The following is a 17,520-nucleotide window of genomic DNA, read 5'->3' on the forward strand; positions in this document are numbered from 1 at the left end:
CATATTGGTAATTCCTCCAAATCTTTAATGACATGATTTTCTCCTTGGTAGAACTCTTTCAGAATTTATGTTCATCTGACTAAAACTAATGTGGGGAGCAGGTGAATTGAGGAGGAAGAAAGGGCACTTAGGGTGTGTGACTGAGGAAAACCATCCTCCTCTTTGAAGGAGAGGCCTTATGCATTTCTAAGCATGGGAAGAGCAGCCTCATCAAACAGGGCAGGAGGGGCTGACTTTTCCGGGCAGGGAGAAGTGTTGGTGTGCGGATTCAGGCACCACATCAAATCCTGCCACTCGTCCCCATTCCATGCCTCAGAACCCTGTTCTTTTCTAATCATTCCCTAATTTTGCACGAGAGCCCTGGCAAAATAAGAATTTCATCTGATATTGTAATTAATAATTCACATTCAAAATATGTGTATTTTTTTGGATTTGACACCAAAAACAAAGCCAACAAAAGCAAAAGTAAACAAGTATGACTACATCAAACTAAAGAGCTCCTGCATAGCATTGGAAAACTATCAACAAAATGCAAAGGCAACCTACAAAATGGGAGAACACCTTTGCAAGTCATAGGCTTAATGACAAAAATATATAAAGAACTTATACAAAGAAATAGCAAAAAAACAAAAACAAACCACAATCCAATTATAAAATTGGCAGAGGATGTGAAAGTCATTTTTCTAAAGAAGACATACAAATGGGCAACAGGTACGTGTAAAGGTGTCAACATCACTAATCACTGGGGAAATGCAAATGAAAACCACAATGAGATATCAGCTCACACCTGCTAGACAGACTATTATCAAAAAGACAAGAAATAATGAATTTAGGCAAGGATGTAGTGAAAAGGGAACCCTTGTTCTGTTGGTGGGAATGTAAATTGTTGCACCCACTATGGAAAACAGTATTGAGATTCCTCAAAAAATTAAAAAGAGCTATTGTCTGGTCTGGCAACTCCACTTCTGGGTATTTATCCGAAGAAAACAAAAGCATTAACTTGAAAATACATATGCACATCTGTGTTCATTGCACTGTTGCTTACAATAACCAAGATATGGAAACAATCTAAGTGTCCACTGATGACGAATTAGTGAAGAAAATGTGACATATGTATGCACAATAGAGTATTAGACATGAAAAAGAAGAAAATCTTAACATTTGCAACAAGATAGACCTTGAGAACATTATGCTAAGTAAAATAAGCTAGACAGAAAAACACAAATACCGTATGATCTCACATTTATGTGGAATCTAAAACAACAACAAAACCCAAAACAAGCACATAGATACAGAGAAGAGATTGGTAGCTGCTAGTTGCAGGAGTTAGAGGGTGGGCAAAATGAGTGAAGGAGGTCAAAAAGTACAAACTTCCAGTAACAAAATAAAGTCATGGGATGTAATGTACAGCATGATGACTATAGTTAATAATACTCTATTGCATATTTGGAAGTTACTAAAGAATCGAGCTTAAAAGTGTCATCACAGGCAAAATATTTTTTTGTAACTAAGTATGGTGATGGGTGTTAGCTAGACTTGTTATGTTGATCATTTTGCAATATATACAAATATTGGTCACTATGTTGTACAGCTAAAATTAATACAATGTTATATGTTAATTATACCCCAATTAAAAAAAATCAAACCAAATTTTACTGCAAAGAGCTTTGAGAATATAAGATATTATGATATAAAATTTTTGATTTGCTAAATTAATAATTGGAATCTCATGTCAAAAAAATCTAAGGCAATTTTTTTAATTCCTCAGAAAATTAGTGAAACAAATATTCTTGAGGAGGTGGTTTGTGATTATGTTTAACACTGAGAAGTATATATGTAATAGATTTCATGTTGATGACAATTATTTCATGTTATGACAATTTTAAAATCACCTAAGATTGAAATAAACATGGATTGGAAGAAGAATGTTCTCTTACTACCAAAGATTTCAGTAAATGTTCAGGCATGATTGTGACAATAGCTGATCATAAAGGATGAGTATAAAAGTGCTGATTGGACTTTTACAGGACAAAAGTTTTTGCAGAAGAATAGGAGAACTAAAGAAGTTCAAACTTGACTCTGTTGAGTAGACTCTGGACAATAATTTTTTTTCTATTAAATTATTTGCAACATTTAAAAATTGAGACACTCTACATAAGCATCTATATTTCTAGGTCACCTAAAAAATAAGAGGCACTAGCAACAATTAACTTGCTTACTAACGTGTCAACTAACATAACTAGCTTTATCTACATATGGAATTTTCAGATGCAACAAATACAAATTCTGCTGAAAGAAAGAACTTTCTTTCAGTTAAGACAGGGAGTGTAAATAACATTCTTAAGAAGATAAGGATGTACAAGTCTTTATTTGCAATAAAATACAAAGAGACATATTTATCAGTATAAAATGGGCTATGCCATGATAACAAGTAAACTGAAAATTTCAGTGGACAAACACAACACAGATTTATTTCTTCATCGTAAAAAGTCCTAGATGAGATCAGAAACTCCTTCAATGGCTTCCAGAATCCTCATGTCAGGAAGAGTGGAGAGGAAGGTCACTAAATTTATTTTCATAAGCTATTCCTGAGAGTGGTTTGCATCCCTTAAGCCAATATCTCATTCATCAAAAACCAGTACATGGCTCCAACACAACTATCAAGGAAGCAGAAATACCCTCTTCTTTTGTGCCCAGGAAAATAAAAAATAAAACAAGATTTGGTGTAAGTGTGGAATTGCCTTTGTCCTAAGAGTTTTTGCAGAAGATAATAGGAAGGATTAAGAAATAAGCCATCACTGCATGGGATTATCGTTGTGAAGGGAGCATAGAGCAGCGTGAGTATGTGAGAACAGGGGAAGGCATAGAGCTTATGGGCGGAGTTAGGGGAGGGCTTGCACTTATGGTGGTGATGAAGAATAACTAGAATGAGAGTCATGGTAGGATTATAGGGACCTAAGGTTTCATTCGGATGCAAACAGGTGATATCGGAGCCTTGGTGCAACTAAGAGAAAATAGCCTGATATGCGAAGGACTTAGGTTAATAGAAGCTGAAACTTCTGTAGTGTCAAAATTCAGGTGATTCTCAAAAGTAGAAATCTTCCCATTCGTGCATAAATACCATGAGGTTTCAAACACTCTTGGCTTAAAAAAGAAACATTTACTTTTATATTTAGCAAATGTTTTTGCTTAGGATTATTTTAAAAAGGAAGAAAATAGAAAATTTTTACACAACTGCTAATGTGACAAATAGTTGACATTCTTATTTGTCTGACAAACTAAAAACTCACAAATTGAGAAAGCATAACTAATCTAGCTTACATCATTGCTCCTCTAATGTTATTGTATTTTTATTTAACTATTTATTTGTTTTTGCTGAGGAAGTTTCGCCATGAGCTAATATCTGTTGCCAATCTTCCTCTTATTTTATGTGGCCCGCAATCACAGCATGGCCACTGACCCAGAGTGGTGTAGGTTTGCAGTGTGTACTCAACCCAGGCCACCAAAGTGGAGCAGGATGAATTTAACCACTAGGCCACTGAGGCTGGCCCTGTAACGTCATTTAATCAAAATGGATCAACCATTTATAGTGAGTTTAATTTCCTTTATTGTGCTTAATTCATTGATATGTAGAAATGCAACCAAACACAAATAATGCAAAAATATTATTTTACTAAAGAAACAGATGAATGAGCTTTCTTTCAATGAATAGTGCATATAAAGGGGATCTGGTAATGAGCTCAGGATGGCTACCCCCTAAATATAAACAATAGCAAGGATTCTACATTCTGGTATAGAAAATTGGCAAGTTCCCCACCAAAACCAATACGGATTAAGTACAAATCATTAAGATAAGAAGTAGAAGTAACAAGTGAGTCCAAATCCAATAGAGAATAAATCCATGAAGAGGAAGTACATTTTATAATATAATATTTCCATTTGGGGAGGTTATGAGTAGATCTGGCAGCAAACTCGCCACATTTTAAACAATATCTCCTAATTAAAATGCCATAAGGATGGGCAAAACTTGTGATCATGCTGGAAACCAAAAATATAAAATAGTTTTGGAAAAGATATATCAAAATCTCGGAAAATTTTCCAAAAATAGGAAGACAGATGAGAATGATTTCAAACAGAGAAAAGAGAGAGAGAGAAAAGAAAGCAGGACCTAACCATGACTTGACCTCTAATCAAAAATGCAAGTTAAGGAAGAAGAAAGAATAAGGGAGAGTAAATCCGTCGTCTACTCCCAGTTCTATCATCCTCTCACTCCTGACTATGTCATCCTCCCATATACACTCTTCTCCATCAATGTTCCTTTCTACAGCTCTTTGAGATGGCAATTTCTAACATGCACCATAGCTGGATAGCTGGAGATAGGGAGAGAAAGAAGGTGACTCCTCGCACATATAGGACAAATAAAGAGAAAATATCTGTAAATAATGTAGTGTAGGTAGTAAAAGTAAAAAAAACAGGGTCTCTAGTAACAGGAAAACAGGAGTCATGCAAATAATAGGCTATCTGAAGAGAAAGTTTAAGACAAAAAAAAGAATGCCAATTTAGAAATCCAAAAGGAAAATTTACAGGCTTTTTCTTTCTCCTCAACTACGTTTGGATTGTCAATAATTTCTACGCCCCAAATTGCATATTATCATAATTTAGGATGCTAAAGCCATTAAATATTGTAATAACAGGAAATAGTGATCAATAATCAAGTTGCAAAGTTTAAAAAAAATTCTTATAAAGCTTAAATTGCCTTTAAAAATTGGTACATCGCTAGCCGATTTTGAACCCTGTATACAAAAAAATGACACAATCTGATCATATGTTAGAATACAAAAATATCTTTAATCAATTCCAAAATAGAAGACATAGTATCAATATTTTCTAATGACAAATGTATAAAATAATACTTTAAAAAAACAAAGTTAAAAAATACTAAAACTCTTTATAATTAGACATATGGGTGAAAACATCATAAATGTACTTACAATTTTATAGAAAATAAGAGAAAAGAAATGGGTTAAATAAAAGACAAATGTCAACAATATTGGAAAGAGTGAATAGCAAAAATGCAACCAGACATCTTTCACATGAAAACCAATGTCAAGATAATTGATAAATGAATTCAAAAGCTTTTCTTTCAGGAAATAACTGAATAAAAGGCAAACTTTTGGCAAATCTAATTTTGTAGAAAGGGAAAAAGTGCAAAAAAATAAAGTCAGAATCGGGATATGATAAAAGATACAAAGAAAATAGTTAATGTAGTTATTCAGATAAACTTGAAAATACAAATTAATCTCCTAAGAGTGCTTGTTAAAAATACACATTTCTGGTCTTCTCTCCAGACCCCATGAATCAGAATCTCTGGAGGATGACACACCTGAAAATGCATTTTTAAATTATAATCTCTAATTCCACAGACACACAGTGATTTAGGTAAATAAAATGTGAAAGTCATTGGTTAGAAAAAATAAAAATTTTCATTAGAAAAATATTCTATCACATGAGCAGCTCAAGAAAAAAAATAGAAAGGCTGAAGAGATTAATGGTTGTGAAAAAACTGAACAACATTTTTCAAGAATTACTTATAAAAAGCACCTTACTGCCAGATGACTTTATATATTATTTCAAGAAACAGACAATCTTTCCGTGTTCTCTTTTCTAGAGCATACAAAATTTACTCAGTAGATTTATGAGATTTATTGTATAAAGGTAACAAATGAGACTAAAAATTAATTTCAAAAACATTCTACCAGATCCATAAGTAAATTAGATGTTAATCTCTGAATAAAAATTATCAAATGAAATCCAAGGATATGCTAAAAAGCCCAATTTCAGTGACTATTTAGTTTGTTCTAGTATTCCACAGATAGATTAACAATAGGAATGCACTAAAATATTAAATAATAACACAAGAGGTTGGCTATTATAAAGATAAGGAAAAATTAAATTTCATCTTGTAATCAAGTAAATGCCAGGTATATTAATGAGTTTATTTTAAAAATAACCTGTAACTCATTATTAAATATTTATGAGAGGAATTATAAGAATTTCTATGTTTCCATACAACACGAAAAAGAATGAAAAACAGAAAAAGATTGATAAATTAGATTACACAAAAAAGAAAGACTTCTCTACATAAAATATAGCAGTGAAACAAAGATAAATAATAAAATGAGTGAACATGTAACACATGAGAAGTTAATATTCTAAATTTATGAGGAACACAAGATGATAAGAAAATTCCCAAGATTCCATTAAACACCGACAAAGAATGATGACTAATTTTATACTGAAGAGGATATTCAAGTAAACAGATAAAAATGATACAGCCTCATTTGTAATAACAATGAAGTCTAACAATAAATTATTAATTTAACAAATTGTGTGACAGTATTGTATGTAATGCAAGGAATATGTATTTCTAGGAGTGTTTATTTCTGTAACATGTTTTGTATTTATTTATTCATTTACAGTTATTTATTTCTGTAAAGTATTTTGGCAGGGAACATAAAACAAACAAACAAATAAACTCGTATTCTTTAACCCAGTAATACCACAAATAAAAATACATATGAAATGTTGGTAAAACTTTAACCATCAAGAATTTCACTGTAAGGTTATGCTAATGCAGAAAAATGAATCAAATTATAAGTTTGGTAATGTAGGAATCATTAGGATGAGTAAATTAATTGATAAACTGGGATATCATGCAGCCTTAAAAAATATGTCCATTAACATTTTATGGTGTGGGGGATTTTTAGCATGACAGTTTGAGGAGATCTGTGGACCTCCTCCCAGAAAAACTGGTAAAAATCATAATAAAGGACTATTTAAAGTTTCTGGAAATGGTCCTAGGAATATATACCAAATAAAAAGAAACATTTATTCAAGAAAATGCACTATAGGGGCTGGCCTGGTGGCATAGCACTTAAGTTCGCACGTTCCACTTGGTTGGCCAGGGGGTTGCTGGTTTGGATCCTGGGTGTGGACATGGCACCACTTGGCAAGCCATGCTGTGGCAGGTGTCCCACATATAAAGTAGAGGAAGATGGGTGCAGATGTTAGCTGAGGGCCAGCCTTCCTCAGCAAAAAGAGGAGCATAGGCAGCAGATGTTAGCTCAGGGCAAATCTTCCTCAAAAAAAAAAAAAAAGAAATGCACTATAATTTGTTAACAACAAGGAAAGTTCCTATTCACTCTAGTGAAATGGAAACTCAAGTTGAGATGGGTGCAGCTAAGAACACAGGGTTCCCTTCCTCCCCAGCTCCAAATCAGAGCGTATCTTCCTGAGCTGGGCAGGATGTCAGCATTTCTCATCTTGTCCCCAGCTAGGTGTTGCTGAGTCTAAGTCCCAGGTGATTGTGGACAAATGCAGAGGCTCCTGTCTTCTGTCTAGATCCCGTTTATGAGCCAGCGATTTTATCTTGGTTTCAACACCACAGAGAATATTGAGACCCTGACTATCCTTGCCTCATCTCATAAGGTGAAGGTTCCACACAAGGAAGGGCAATATGAAGTGATCGCCCATTCACCATTTCCACTGAGTGCTCAGCTTCTAAACTATGGATGTCCAAAGAGAAAAGCACATTATTGTTCCCACTTCTAGCTCCAGAGCCCTGGCTCAGACATTATGTCTAGTGGAAGCAGACAACCTGGGGGAAGACAGCTGAAAGGAGCCTGTGTGGGGTCAAAACAAATCACAAACCTTGCCTCATGAACTACTTCTAAAAAGACATGAAAAGTGATTGAGTTAGTCTTCAGAGCAATTTAGGTCCCAGGAAATTGTTAAAAAAAATAAAGCAATCAATCAGAAATTAGTGGAGTTGAAGAGCTATGTTGGTGAGGGAAAGAGACCATCGAAGTGAGCCCTGCCAATGCCGGTGTTATCTGAGGATGCCTGTGGGAATACTCATGGCTGTACCTCACTCTGGGAAGCAATGTCAGAGGTTTAACACCGCAAGGGAAAAAGCAGACTTCATTAAAATGATTCAGCCAGGCACTAAACAAATAAAAAATAATAACATTCTCTGGAGACAAGCAGTAACCAGTACCCAGCACTGCTAAAGTATAATATCTAAAACGTTCAGTTTTCAACAAAAAATTATAAGACAACCAAAGAAACAAGAAAGCATGATCCCTATACTAGAAAAGAAAAAAGAGGCAAAATAAACTGCCTATGAGAGTAATCAAATTTCAGATTTTAATAGGCAAATACTTCAAAATAGTCATTACACATATGTTCAAAGAACTAAGGAAGCCGTGCTTAAAGAAGTAAAGGAAAGTGCAATGACAACATTGAATCAAATAGAGAATATCAATAGGTACAAATTACAGGAAATAACCAAATGGAAAAGCCATGGTAGAAAAGTACAATACCTGAAATGAAAAATTTACTAGATAGGCTCAACAGTAACCCGCAGAAGAAAGAATTAGCAAACTTGAAGATAAGTTGATAGAGAATACGCAAGCCAAAGGATAGAGGAAAAAAATGCAGAAAAGTGAACAGAGCCTCAGAGAAATGTGGGACACCATCAAGTGCACCAACTTACACTTAATAGCAGTGCCAGAAGAAGAGAGACAGAAAGGAGCATTAAGAACAATTCAAAGAAATACTGGCTAAAAACTTTCCAAATTTATAGAAATGCAATAATCTATACACCCAGGAAGCTCAATGAACTCCAAGTAGGATAAGCACAAAAAATCCACAAACAAACATCATAGTAAAAACACCAAAAGCCAAACAGAAAGAGAAAATGTGGAAAGCATCAAGAGAAAAATCTCTCATCACTTACACAGAAACCCAATAAGACAAATAGCTGACTTCTCATGAGAAACAATGGTGGTCAAAAGGCAGCAGGATAATTATTTAAGCGCTCATAGAAAAAAAAGTCAACCAGGATCCTACATATGAAAAAGACATTTTTCAAAACTGGATATGAAATAAAGACATTCTCAGAAAAGCAAAAATTGGGAGATTTGTTTCCAGCAAATGCACCTCACAAGAAATACTAAATGAAGTTCTTTAGGCTGAAAACATGTAACCCCAGAAGGTATTCCAAATCCAGAAGAAAAACTGAAAGATAAGTATGCAATTGTAAAAGAAAGTATAGATGCATGTTTGTCATTTCTATGAACTTCTTATTGGACATATAATATACAGAAATGTAATATCTTTTACTATAAAAGCCAAAAAGAGGTGGGTGGGAGCAAAGGTGCAGTGGGTTAAGGTAATAACTCCAGATGGTAATTCAAATACACAGAAAGTAATGAAGTCAACCAAAATTTTTATAATAATAATACCATGGAAAGGGAGAAAGGAATAGAGCTGCTTAGGAGTAATATTTCTATATCACTCTGGAATTATTTTAAATCTGAAGCTGATTTTGATCAGCTAAGTTGTGAGATGATAAGCCCTAGAGCAATCACAAAGGTAATGACTCAAAAACTTTAGTAAAAAACTCATTAAGTAAATGAAAACACTACCTTAGAAATTAATGCAAAAGGAAAAATAAAGGAACAATGGAGCAAGAAAAATAGAGATGACATGAAACAAAAAATAAAGGGGGCTGGCCCAGTGGCGCAGCGGTTAAGTTCGCACAATCCGCTTCTTGATGGCCTGGGGTTCACTGGTTCGGATCCCGGGTGTGAATATGGCACTGCTTGGCAAAAGCCACGCTGTGGTAGGCATCTCACATAAAGAGTAGAGGAAGATGGGCACTGATGTTAGCTCAGGGCCAGTCTTCCTCAGCAAAAAGAGGAGGATTGGCAGTAGTTAGCTCAGGGCTAATCTTCCACAAAAAAAAGAAAAAAACAAGTAAAACAGCACATGTAAATCCAACTCTGTTGACATTAACAGAAATGTGAATGGAGTAAAAGTTCAATCAAAAAGCAGAAATTGTAAAACCCCAACATGATCCACAAACTGTCTATAAGAAACACACTTGAAATTCAAAGATACAAATAGAATGAAAGTAAAAGCATGGAAAAAGATACACCATGCAAACAACAACCACAGAAAAGCTGAAGTGGTAGACTAAACGACAAAATTGCCTTTGGAAAAATGTTACTAGAGATAAACAGGGACATTTTATAATGATAAAAGGGACAATATATCAGGAAGATATAATGATTAAAAGCATATAGATATCTAACAACAGTACCAAAATGCATGAAGCAAAAGAGGGCAGAAATGAAAAGAGAAATAGACAATTCAACAATACTCAGTTTCAATAATGGATAAAATAACTAGACAGAAGGTCAACAAAGAAATAAATGAATTGAGCAATGCTATAAACCAACTAGACCTAACATATATCTATAGAACATTCCACCCATCAATAGCAGTTGTCCTCAAGTTCACATGGAATTTTCTTCAGGATAGATCATATGCTAGCCCATTAAACAAACCTCAATAAAAGAATTGAAATATCCAAGCTGTTCCTAAGTACAGTGAAATGAAATTAGAAACCTACATCAGAAAGAAATTTGGAAAATTCACAAATATGTGAAAGTTAAACAATAGACTAAAAATAAGCAATGAGTCAAAAAAGAAATCAAAATGTAAATTAGAAAATACTTTGAGATGAAATAAAGATACAACATGATGAAACTTATGTAATGCTGCTAATACAGTGCTTAAAAAGATTTGTACTTTGAATACCTATAGTAAGAAGAAAGTCCTGAAATCAATAACCTAACTTTCTGCCTTAAAACCCTGAACGAAGAAGAGCACAATAAATCTAAATCAAGCACAAGGAAGAAAATAGTATATATAAATTAATGAGATAAAAAATAGAAAAACAGTAAGAGAGAATAAATAAAATCAATAGTTGGTTCTTTGAAAGGATCAACAAAATTGACAAACCTTTAGATGGATGGACGAATTAAAAAGAGAGAGAAGACTCAATTTATCATAATCAGAACTAAAGGATAGGACATTGTTGCCAACCTTACAGAAATAAGAAAGGATGATAAAGGAATAATGTGAACAACTGTATGTAAATAAATTAGATACATGAAATGAATGAATTCTTTGAAAATTATAAAGAAGCTACTGAAACTGACTCAAGAAGAAATAGACAATCTGAATACGAAATAAAGATTTGAGTTACTAATCAAAAAACTACCCACAAATAAAAGCCTAAACCCACGTGGTTTCACTTTTAAATTCCATGAAACACTTAAGGAAGAATTAATATCAATTTTCACAAACACTTTTAAAAATAGAAGAAGGAGGAACATCTCCAGGTAATTCTATGAAGCCTGGATTACCCTGATACTGAAAACCAAAGACATTACAAGAAAATAAAACAAAATATAAGTCAATATTTCTTCTGTCCATAGAGTAAAAATCATCAGCAAATATTTACAAACAAAATCCACTGACCTACTAAAAGAATTATACACCAAGACGAAATGGGAATTTATCCCAAGTATGCAAGTTTGTATTGACATCCCAAAATCAGTTAATGTAATAAACCATGTCAAATAACAGGGGTCAGCCCAGTGGTGTAGTGGTTAAGTTCACAAACTCTGCTTTGGCAGCCCAGGCTTTGCAAGTTTGAATCCCAAGTAGAGACTGAGCACCTCTAGTCAAGCCACGCTGTGGCAGCATCTCACATAAAAAAGAGGAAGATTGGCAACAGATGTTAGCTCAGGGCCAATCTTCCTCACAAAAAAAGAAACCCACAAAAAACACATGATAATCTCAATCAATATAGAAAAATCACTTGACAAAACCAACATACTTTCATAACAAAAACACTCAACAAACTAGGAATAGAATGGAACTTCCTCAACATGATACATGGCATCCATGATAAGCTCACAGCCAACATCATACTTTGTGATAAAAACCTAGATGCTTACCCCCAAGTGAAGAAGAGGACAAGGATTTTTCTTTTTTTTTTAAAGATTGACACTTTAGCTAACAGCTGTTGCCAATCTTCCTCATTTTTTTTCCTTTTCCTTCTTCTTCTCCCCAAAGCCCTCCGGTACATGTTTGTATATTCTAGTTCTAGGCCCTTCTGGCTGTGCTATGTGGGATGCTGCCTCAGCATGGCCTGATGACAGTGCAATGTTCACACTCACTTTCTGAACTGGCGAAACCCTGGGCCTCCGAAGTGGAGCACACAAACTTAACCACTCGGCCATGGGCTGGCCCAAGAATAAGACAAGCATTTTTGCTCTTAGCAGTTCTGCTCAACATTGTGCTAGAATTTCTAGACAGACAAATTAGACAAGAATAAAAAAACTGAAAGTAAAGAAAAAGAACAAAAAATTATCCATATGGGAAAGAAATAGTAAAACTATCTCTGTTTGCAAGTGGCAGGATCATCTACACAGAAAATCCTAAGGAATCCAGTAAAAACCTATTAGAACAAATGAAGGAGTTCAGCGAGATTGCAGGATACAAGATCAATAAACAAAATCAATTGTATTTCTATATATAGGCAAACAAAACTCTTCAAAGGATATTAAGAAAACAATTCCAATTAATAGCATCTAAACGCATAAAATACCTAGAAATGAATTTAACCAAGGAAGTGAAAGAGTTGTACACTGAAAACTATAAGGAATTGCTGTAAAAGAAGTTGTGGATGAATGGGAAAACATCCCTTGCTCATGGATTAGAAGATTTAATATTGTTAAGACGACAATTCTCCGCAGGTAGATCTACACATTCAATGCAATCTATATCAGAATCTCAGCTGTCTCCTTTGTGAAAATTGACAAGTTAATTTTTAAATTCATACCAGATTGCAAAGGAACCACCCAGAGTACAAAACAATCTAAAAAATGAAGTAGAAGTAGGGGGACTCACTACTCAATTTCAAATCTTACTGCAAAATAATGATATTCAAGTGAGTGTGGCACTGGCATCAGGATAGACATATAGATAAATGAAGCAGAATTTAGACTTTAGAACTAAACCAAACTATGTCTGTATGTCCAATTGATTTTCTACAAGAGGGCCAAGACCTTTCAGTGGGAAAGAATAGTATTTCAAAAAATAGTCTTGGGACAATTGGAAATCCACAGGCAAAAAAATAAATAAATTTGGAATCATCTCACACCATATACAAAAATTAACTCAAAATAGATCAAAAACCTAAATGTAAGAACTAAAACTATAAAATTCTTTGAGGAAAACCTTCATGATCTTCGATTTGGCAGTGATTTCTTAGATATGACTTCAAAAATACAAGCAACAAATGAAGACATAGATAAATAGGACAACATGAAAATTTTAAACTTTTGTCCATGAAGGACACTATCAAAGGTGAAAAGACTACTCACAGAGTGGGAGATAATATTTGAAAATCATATATTTGATAAGGGTGTAGAATCCAAGAATAAAGAACTCTTACACTCAGCAATGAAAAGACAAACGGCCTGATTTAAATATGGGCAAAAGATTTGAATGGGTTTTTGTTCAAAATAAGATATACAAATGGCAAACAGTGCATGAAACAATGCTCAACATCATTAGTCATCAGGGAAATGCAAATCAAAACTACAATGAGCTATTAGTGCATGATCATTAAGATAACGATAATCAAAATATGGAAAATGATAAGTGTTAGCAAGGATGTGTTGAAATTAGAACCCTCATACATTGCTGGTTGGAATGTAAAATGTTGCAGCCACCACGGAAAATAGTTTGGTGATTCATAACAAGGTTCAACATAGTATTACCATATGGCCCAATAATTCCAATACTAAGTATAGACACAGAAGAATTGAAAATAGGTGTTCAAACATAAATGTACACAATAATATTCACAGCAGCACTATTCACAACATCCAAAAGATAGAAACAACTCAAATATCTATCAAATGAATGGATAAGCAAATTGTCACATATCAATACAATTGAATAGTATTTAGGCATAAAAGGGAACATGCTAGCCCATAGAATGGACAACACCAAGAGTAAACCGTAAGGTAAACTATGGACTTTGGATGCTTATGATTTGTCAATGTAGGTTTATCCTTGGTAAAAAACGTACCATTCTGGTGAGTGATGTTGATAATGGCTATGCCTGCGTCGAAGTAGGGAGTATTTAGGAAATCTCTGTACTTTTCTCTCAACTTTGTGGTAATCCTAAAACTGCTCTAAAAAAAGAAAATCTTTTAGCGGCTGGCCCATTGGCATAGGGGTTAAGTTCACCCACACTGCTTTGGTGACCTGGGGCTCACAGGTTCAGATCCCAGGTGCATACCTACACAGCACTCATCAAGCCATGCTGTGGCGGCATCCTACATGCAAAATAGAGAAAGATTGACACAGATGTTAGCTCAGCAACAATCTTACCAAAAAAAAAAAGAAAGTCTTTTAAAAAAATAAAATAAAGGGTGACAGGAAGTCAAAGGAACTGGAAACATTCAGGCCACATATGATAAGAACTGGAAACAAAAAAAAGGTAACATGGTACAACTTGGATGAACCTTGAAAACATTATGCAAAGTTAAGGAAGCCAGTCAAAAACCTCCCACATATCACATGATCCCATTTATATGAAATGTCCAGAACAGGCAAATCAATAGATACAGAAAGTAGGTTACTGATTGTTTAGAGCTGAAGATAATAGAGCAAGAGAGGGATGATAGCTAAATGGTGCAGGATTTCTTTTTGTGGTGATGAAAATGTTCCAAAATTGTGGTTGTGGTTGCATGTTTATATATTAAAAACAAGTGAATTATACTCTTTAAGTAGGTGAGTTGTTTTGTATATGAACTACATGTCAATAAAACTGTTGAAAAATTGTGGTGATTGAAAATGCTTAATACACTCCTAAAATAAGATAATAACCTACAAAACAAGATTAGAACTGTATAAATCTCATACATATATAGATACATATACATATAGGTGGTATAGTTGAAATAATTCTAAACAGGAAGTCAGAATCTCTAGTTTTCATTTAGTCACTAATGAGAGAGAGGAGAAATGCCCGTGTTAATAGTGGCTATGTTTGGGTGGTAGGATGTGTGAGTGATTACTATTCACTTTACATTTTTACAATTTCCCTATTCTCTTCAAACTTATTTATTTACATGAGAAAAAATTATCAGATATTTTCAGATATTCTGGAATTCAAATTCAGTCTTTGACTTAAAGAAAGGAAATCTGCTATTTTGATTACATACTCCAAACAGTTGTCATAAGGAATGAATATACTTAACTGGGGGTGCAGGCTCAATGCTAATATAGGTTAACAGATATATGGATATCGCTTGGTTCCTAAAATGTAATCAAATTTCTTTATATCAGACTCAAATACCTGTCATTCATTGAAATATAGACTACAAAATAATAGAGATCAATGGAATAAATTTAACATAGTGCAGATTTTTTGGCAAGTTGGAGGATATTCTACGTTAATTGAAGAGAAGTTTCCAGGAGAAGTAAATATTTATGCTATTTTTCATACAATAGAGAGGCGGCATTAGCACTAGGTTAAGATCCTTTTGTTCACATCTTAGCTTAGCAACCTTCTAACTGTGACACTGGAGAATTGTCTTAAACTCAGTGCCTTAACAGCCTCCTCAGTAAATTGGGATAATAATATTACCTAGTCCATATGATAATTATAGTAATTATAAATGTCAGTATTTCTAAAGTGCATAGAATAGTGCCTGCATAAAATAATAATCACTGTAAAAGATTTTGGTGAGCAAAAAAGTGTATAAATATATATGTATAAATCACATGAGATTATATTCAACTTCATCTATTTGTCCCAAATCCCACTTAGCAATCACGCCAACTACAAGAAACTACTTGCCCCAGATAAATACAAGGTAAATTTGTAAGGACAGATAATGACGTGAAAGCTTAGGCTCCAAGTGTAGATACTCCTTGGATCAGTGCGTTTCTCAGAGCCAACTTCACATCCTTGTTTCTCAAGGTATATATCAGAGGATTCAGGGAAGGAGTAACAATATTATTCAACACCTGAACCACAGAATCCAGCCAAGGGCTGGAGGCAGGCCGGAGGTAAATGAGGACCACAGGTCCATAGAAGAGCAGGATGGAAGTCAGATGGGCACTGCAGGTTGAGAAGGCTCTGCGCCTGCCTTCTGAGGAGCTGATTTTCAATATAGAGATAACAATGCGAGTATAAGAAGTGAGGATAAGAAGAAAACACGTGAGTGAAACAACACCTACGTTGGTGAAACTCACCATCTGAGCCAGAGAGGTGTCTGCACAGGCCAAGGGCAGCACCACAGGGATATCACAGAAGAAATGATCCACCTCATTGGGGCCACAGTAGGGTAACTTAAAGATGAGGAATGTGAGGACAGATGCATGCAGACAGCTCCCCATCCAGGTGCCTAAAGTCATTATGGTGCACAGCCTGTGGTTCATGATGACTGTGTATCGCAAGGGGTGACAGATGGCTGCAAAACGGTCATAGGCCATCACGGTGTACAGGAAACACTCAGTGCAACCCAGGAAGTGGTAAAAGAAGAGCTGGGAGGCGCAGCCCTGGTAAGAGATGGTCCGGCTTTGCCCCATCAGGTAGGACATCATTTTGGGGGAACTCACTGAAGGAAAAAATACGTCAAACACTGACAAGTTTCCCAGGAAGAAGTACATGGGAGTGTGGAGGTTGGAGGAAGTGAGGATGGCCAGAAGAATGAGCAGGTTCCCCAGCAGAGTGAGCAAGTAGAAGGCCAGAAAGAAGACAAAGAGCACATTTTCCAGCCCTTCTGTGTGAGGGATTCCCATGAGGAGGAACTCAGTTACAGGAGTGTGATTCCTCATCTCATGTCTAGTTAGACCTGGAAGATCAAAGAATGGCCTCACTGAGAAGAGCTTTCCCCAAAATCTAATACCTTCCTAGAACCTATTGGAAACTGATAATATGTATATATTACAAAAGAAATCTTAATATTAATCATTTCAGTTCTGTAATTACCGTTTCACTTGGAGTACATCATTTATTTAATTTATATCTATTTTCTCAGAAGCAAAATAGAGACAACAAGAGACAGCATAGAAAGAGGGCAGAAAATAAACCTTACAGTTGGACATATCTGAGTTTAAATGTCAAATCTACTCCCTACTCTGTGACTTTGGATAACTTTGGAAAATATCTCTAAATCTCCTCTGTATCTGTATATGTAGTATAAAACTATCTTATGATTCCTGTGAGGATTAATGCTTTAATGTATCTTAAGTCCCTAGTGTAATGCCTACTCCTACTCGCCCTTGTTAAAAAATCCATTCAAGATACTAATATTCTGATATTTATGAGCCTTTGTTCCACACAGTATTTCTTTTAGGTTTACTTGCAGCAGTCCTGAGATCATCTATTAATGTGAATGATTCATGAAACTGCTTTTTCCATCACCAGCCCCACAACTGAAAACCGAGAATTGTCTAGTGGGAATACAGTAAAACTGGACACAAAAAACAGTATTTAATGTAGGAAAAAGCAATAGATAATTGGCAATATTTTAAAAAGCCATCTTCTTTCAATATAAAATTTAGTCTCTCAGTAGC

The 17,520-nt window shown here is 34.8% G+C and overlaps 1 protein-coding gene across 1 annotated transcript; it reads right to left on the reverse strand.

Annotated features, from left to right (window-relative positions):
* Window positions 1-15,846: 15,846 nt before the first annotated feature.
* Window positions 15,847-16,779, reverse strand: LOC103550146 (putative olfactory receptor 10D4). The gene has a single exon (XM_008518872.1). The coding sequence runs from the start codon at window positions 16,777-16,779 to the stop codon at window positions 15,847-15,849; it is 933 nt and encodes a 310-aa protein (XP_008517094.1).
* Window positions 16,780-17,520: the final 741 nt, after the last annotated feature.

The sequence above is a fragment of the Equus przewalskii genome, chromosome 6 (assembly GCF_037783145.1).
Source record: "Equus przewalskii isolate Varuska chromosome 6, EquPr2, whole genome shotgun sequence".
In the NCBI taxonomy this organism is placed as follows: Eukaryota; Metazoa; Chordata; class Mammalia; order Perissodactyla; family Equidae; genus Equus; species Equus przewalskii.

Coding starts and splice junctions, on each gene's coding strand:
- LOC103550146 (XM_008518872.1), bottom strand. CDS start 16,779: ATGAGGAATCACACTCCTGTAACTGAGTTCCTCCTCATGGGAATCCCT.